This window comes from Sarcophilus harrisii, chromosome 3, assembly GCF_902635505.1.
Source record: "Sarcophilus harrisii chromosome 3, mSarHar1.11, whole genome shotgun sequence".
NCBI lineage: Eukaryota > Metazoa > Chordata > Mammalia > Dasyuromorphia > Dasyuridae > Sarcophilus > Sarcophilus harrisii.
The window spans coordinates 533,506,392-533,512,833 of NC_045428.1; the positions used below are offsets into that span (position 1 = coordinate 533,506,392).

General features: G+C 35.9%; 1 protein-coding gene across 1 annotated transcript; it reads left to right on the forward strand.

The window, feature by feature from the left end:
- The first annotated feature begins 233 nt into the window (after positions 1–233).
- Positions 234–1,166, forward strand: LOC100921078 (olfactory receptor 52E2-like). Its single transcript, XM_003766525.2, has one exon. It carries the CDS (start codon positions 237–239, stop codon positions 1,164–1,166), a length of 930 nt encoding a protein of 309 aa, XP_003766573.1. The 5' UTR covers positions 234–236.
- Positions 1,167–6,442: the final 5,276 nt, after the last annotated feature.

Consider the following 6,442-nt stretch of genomic DNA (forward strand, 5'->3'; position numbering starts at 1 on the left):
TATCATGGAAATGTTATGCTTACATATTTCTACATCTTTTCTTTTTCATTATATGGATATGTACATGGCAGATGACCAGTACAAGTCTTTGACTCATAGACTATTTAGCAAATGAAAAAACATTCTAATCTATTTGTTTCTCTGCAGGATCATCAAGTGAAGTGGGGTCCTACTGGACTTCCATTTATAAGGTGAGCTTCCTGTGATGAACATGAACATACCTATCCCTAGGCAAGATGTCTACATCCAATGATACACAGTTTCACCCTTCCTCCTTCCTACTGCTAGGCATTCCAGGCCTAGAATCTATGCATACCTGGATTGGCTTCCCTTTCTGCATAGTGTACCTGATTGCACTGGTGGGAAATATCACTATAATGTTTGTGATCCAAACTGAGAGGAGTCTCCATCAGCCCATGTTCTATTTCTTAGCCATGTTGGCCACTATTGATCTGGGTCTGTCAACAGCTACCATCCCTAAAATGCTGGGCATCTTCTGGTTCAGCTTGAGGGAGATCATTTTTGGGGCCTGTCTGACACAGATGCTATTCATTCACAACTTTACTGGGATGGAATCAGCTGTACTCCTGGCCATGGCTTATGACCGCTATGTGGCTATCTGTAACCCACTTCGCTATAGCATCATTCTCACTAACAGAGTGGTGGCAGCAATTGGCCTTGGAGTGCTAGTGAGATCTTTCCTTTCAGTGATTCCCTTTGTGTTCCTGATCTTGCGCCTGCCTTTCTGTGGACACAACATCATTCCCCACACTTATTGTGAGCATATGGGCCTGGCCCGTCTGGCTTGTGCAAGCATCAGGATCAACATCATCTATGGTCTATGTGCTATTTCTCTCTTGGTATTTGACATCATAGCCATTGCTGTCTCTTATGGTCAGATTCTACAAGCTGTTTTTCGTCTCCCCTCCCTGGATGCCCGTCTCAAGGCTCTGAGTACCTGTGGTTCCCACGTGTGTGTCATCTTGGCCTTTTATACCCCTGCCCTCTTCTCCTTCATGACCCATCGCTTTGGCCACAATGTTCCTCGTTATATCCACATCCTCCTGGCCAACCTATATGTTGTGGTCCCACCAATGCTCAATCCAGTTATCTATGGTGTTAGGACCAAGCAGATCCGGGAACGGGTGCTAAAGATATTCTCATAAAAATAAGTTTTGGAGTATAATGCTTCACATGCGTGGAATCTTCTTGTTCAGGCACATGAGATCAGCTTTGGAGGCTGAATGGTCCAAATGTTCTTATCCATAGCTTCACTGACATGGAATCAGGTGTCCTACTCAGCGTGTCCTTTGATTGTTGTGTGGGCATCTGCACCCCCCCTTTGCTACACAACCATCTTGATTTCACAGATGTTTGCTGGCATTGGGATGATTATTGTGCTGCATGCTAAATTACTTGTGATACTTGTCATCACCATTGCCTCCTGCCTTCTCTTCTACCGATGTCATGTAATTTTGCACTCTTATGTACCTATGGCAGGGATCCTCAAACTTTTTAAATAGGGAGCCAGTTCACTGTCCCTCAGACAGTTCGGAGGGCCGAACTATAGTAAAAATAAAACCTTTGTTTTGTGGGCCTTTAAATAAAAAAACTTCATAACCCTGGCTGAGGGGGATAATCGTCCTCAGCTGCCGCATCTGACCCGCGGGCCGTAGTTTGAGGACCCCTGACCTCTGGGTTTTGTTAAGTTGGTCTGTGCCAACATTCATGTTAATGCCAGCCATGGCCTCTTTGCTACTTCCATTCTTATTGAGGATCTCATTCTTATTGGTATTTCTTTTGACTGTATTTTCCATCTAGTCTTTCTCCTTCTTTCCCATGATGCTCAACTCAAGTCATTGAGTACCTGGGGTTCACATGTAGGTATTGTATGTGTTTTCTAAACACGTGCCTTTTTTTCCTTTCCTCATTCTCCAGTTTGTTTGCTGCATCCCTTAATATATTTATATTTATTATTGCCTACCTCTATGTGATTAGCTCACTAACACTCACTCCTGTCCTTTAAGTGCAAGTAGATCCAGGAGCAGGTGCTCTGGGCCGTCACTGGCAAATAGATCCCATAACCTTCTTAAAGCCTAGAAATAATGCCCTACAGATGCATTTGTACTGGATTCTGACATAATCTAGGCTCCTGGTAGAGCAGTTGGTATTTGTTCTATGTTTAAGTGGCTAAGGGATAGCCAAGGATAGGTGAGCATCCATGGCTCTGAAGACCTGATTGGTCTTTCTTAACCCTCTCTACCTACCACAACTATTATTTGTAGCCTACATTTATATATTTTTTTTTTACTACATTCCAGGAAATGTGTTAAATATGTTTTAATTATTATTCTAAGTACTGATTGTAAGTCCAATGTTCAATCATTAGTCATGTTTGATTCTTCACCTCATACTGTCCATGAGATTTTCTTGTCAAGGATACTGGAGTGCTTTTCTTTTTTTTTTTTTTTTTTTTGCGTTGTGTAGTACATGAAGGCAAATAGAGGTTAAATGAATAACCCAGGGTTACCCAGGTAGTATGTATCTGACATTAAATTTGAATTCCAAACCCAGTTCTCTATCCTTGAGATCTTCCAGCTTTCTACTAACAAGTCTAGGAGGTAAGATATTATCATTATCCCCATTTCAAAGGTGAGGAAACAGAGCAAATAAAGGGTAAATGATTCACCTAGATTCACACAGCTAATAAGTATAAGAGATCAAATTTGAAGTCATTCTCTTTAACTGCAGGCCTGGTGACAATTAGCTGCCTACTAGTATTTAGTAGCCTCACTCCTGGATTCAAATAATTGTGAACATCATGATTTCCACATTGCTGGACAGCTTAGCTCTACATGGCCTGTGAATACTTAAAAAGTGATTATTCATTTCTTAGAGGATTACCTCTTACTTCCTATAAGAGACAGAAAACAGACCAGTAATTGAGTAAAGAGATCTAGAGGACTATGCTGGGAGAAGTAATGTTTTCTCAACTAGTTGTGGAGGGGAAAGTTGCTGATTAGGATGCTCATGAAATTGATGCTGATGCCAGAAGGTGCAAGTCTAAGTGAAGAATCCTTTTAAGGAATATTGGCTGAGTTTTAGTTGAGATTATATAACTTGAAATGACAACCCTGAAATTTTAAGATTTTAGCTTTTGATGCAGGTATGAAGGATGATTTCATGGACTAAATATTTTCATAACTAATATGAGGTAAGTGAAAATCATCTCCTGCCTCTGTTACCATGCTCCCGTTTTGTATGTTAATATATAAAAACTTTGCAAAAATCTTTTAAAAAAAATTTTCAAAGATTTTAACTGTACCTTTTTCTTTCTATAATGTTTGCAGGACAGTCAATACATAATAAGTAAATATTTATTACAAACCTATGCAGAAATAAGGAAAGTTAAAACACACAGATAGATAGATAGAGACAGAGACAGAGAGACAGAGATACACACACACACACACAAAGAGAGAGAGAGAGACAGAGAAAGATAGAGACAGAGAGACAGAGAAAGAACTAGGGAGACAGAGAGAGACAGAGAGGAGAAAGAAAGAGAGAAATCATGTTCCTTCTCTTAAGGAACTCCGAAGTTAATGTGAGAGATAACATACAAACAACTATATATGAAGGAAAAAATATATACAGTTAATTGTAAATAAAAATATTGGGGAGGCATTATAATTAAAAGGAGTGAGGTAAAATTTCTTTTGGTGATATGATTTTAGTTAAAATTTAAAGGGAGCATAGGAAGTCATTAGACACAGATCAGTAAGGAGAGAATTCTAGATGTGAGTGACAGACAGGGAAAACATTGACATAGGAAGTATTTTGTGAAAGATACAGTAAGGAGGCCAGTGTCATTGGATGGCTGGTTACATGGGGAGTAAAGAGGATAATATAAGTTATAAGAATACTAGAAAGATTATGAAGGGCTTTGAAAGCCCAGTGGAGCATTTTTATTTGATTTTGATCATGAAGGGAATAAAAAGTCACTGGATTTTGTTGAATAAGAATGGGTGTCTGTGCATGGAGAAGTATGGATGGATATCTGTGTAACATAGTCTGGACTGTGCTTTGCAAGAATCCCTTTGACCACTTAGTGGAGAATAATTTTGTACTATCACATTTCAAGACTCCTATCAAGTGTTAAGATTTAAAAAGTCATTGCTATTGGGGTGTTTAGGAGTTAATGCTCATTAAAAATACATATACACAAAAAGAATACACACATAACATATCCTTAAGGATATGCATAAGTACACACATTCACACGCATGTATATAAATACAAAATGTGGGGGTTCATTATGAGGAACTTGAATAATTAGTGATAGATACTTCATTGTTTCATTCTCTGCCACAATTCATAGGCAATCACTAATCCCATTGACATAAGAGAATAGAGTTAGAAATATAGATTTTTGTAGTGGTAATGTAGTCTAATCCCATTCCTTATAGAGCAGAAAATTGTCAGAGATCAAACCTTTTTTGTATCCTCTGGAGGAAATTTATTCTCAGGTATAGATTAAAATTTTAAAAAAAATTCTGAGATTCCAAAAATATGGGATTTGATGTTCTGAGCAAGATAGAACTTATTTTTTTAAACTGAATTGTTAACTTATCACAGACAAAATATCTAATCAATGACAAATTGAGGAAAGAAAGAACACAAAACACTATAACAGGTTTTTTTTTTTTCTGGCATGTATCTCTTATCAAATTGATGACCTTCTAAGGATAATCTTTTATATATTTATTATATATATATACTATAAATATAAAAATATATCATATAAATAATATTAGAGAATTATAAATGAAACTAAATTTATGAAAAATACATTTATATATATATAAATTCATAGAACTCCCAGGATAAGAATGAGAGGTCTCGGTGAAACTTCCTGTAGATAGTGACCCATGCAGAAACTATAAGGAAAAAATAACACAAAAAAAAAGTCACAAAAGGATCTTTGACATAGTCTTTCAATGACTATGAAACTCCTGTTGGATACCCTAAAATTTTAAGTGCCACCTGGCAATTAGGTATTCCTTTGGTTTTGTTATGTGTTACCAAATACAGTTATTTAATGATAAAGTTATAGTTCCAGACAAAGCATGGAGAATACTTTTTCATAGAACATCAAATTCTCCCAGTTATTGATTAAATATAATCAATTGATAAATATAATAAGCCTAAAATATGTGTGAAATTTATGCCAGGTATCCTTTCCATGTACATCCCATGAAACTATTTTGCACATCCTATAAAAGCTCACAACAATCTTCTCACCTGTGTGCTCAGGAACTTCTTTTTCTTCTATTGATTCTCCCACAGCTAGCATTGTTCTCACCAAGTGGTCACAGTATCTTCTTTTTCACTCATCTAGTTCTTTGACAATTTCTTTTATACCACTTAAACTGCATTCCCTTATAAACAAAGAATCCGTAATAGAATGTATAAATTGTTTGACCCAACAAAATACTAGGCCTATAGTATCCACACATAAAACAGAATTAAGTACTTATTTGTATTTATTTATATTAAGTGAAACAAAATGAAACACTGAAACCACAGTATTTAAACATTTCTCCCCTTAATGCAGTAGAAATTATTTAGTTACATCAAAACCTTTGTATCTTTAATGCTGCCTATGACTATTCAAATTAAGTAAAGTACAAGTCTTCAATATAATAAATGAGAACTTAAAATTCTTTCTATTAGGATGAGAGATAAAGCAAATTTTCTAACAATAATTATATAAAATAATTCATTTTAAATAACATTTCTAAGAACTGGAAAATACTTTCCTCAGAATTATTCTGTGAAATAGGTAAAGTACTAACTGACTTTACAATAAAACAATTGTACCTCTGGGAACTTCAGGTTTTTTTCCCCCATAATCCTACATTTAGGAAATGTCAAAGGAGAGATTCAAACTCACTAGATGAACTAGCTGTAACTATGATGATGTTTGGTGATGATGTTGTTGATGATAGTAATAATGATGATGATGATAGAAAAAATGTATATATCTGTGAAACTTGAAAGAAAAAAAGTGATATTTCCCAGCTCAGGAAATGAACCTTATGAAAATTGCTTTTATTAAGGGAGATCAGGTATATTGAACACAAAGGAAAACATGAGGTAGTAGATATGAATTGGACTTGGAATCAAGAAGTACTGGCTACAAATTTCATCTTAGATTGACTGACTAAAAAATAGCTAAGCATCTACATGCATTGGAAAATCATCTAAACCTTATCACCTAAGTAAAGGACTAATTATGGGATCATTGAATTTTTTAAGGATACCACTCTACTTTTTACCAGTACCAAATAATTTTCATGACTGCCACTTTAGGCCTGGTACTGTTAGGCCACCTTCCTTTACATTTTTTTCTCATGAATTCCTTTGATATTTTTGATTATTT

What these genes read in the sequence shown, in the direction of transcription:
- LOC100921078 (XM_003766525.2), top strand. Translation starts at nt 237, where the DNA reads ATGTCTACATCCAATGATACACAGTTTCACCCTTCCTCCTTCCTACTG.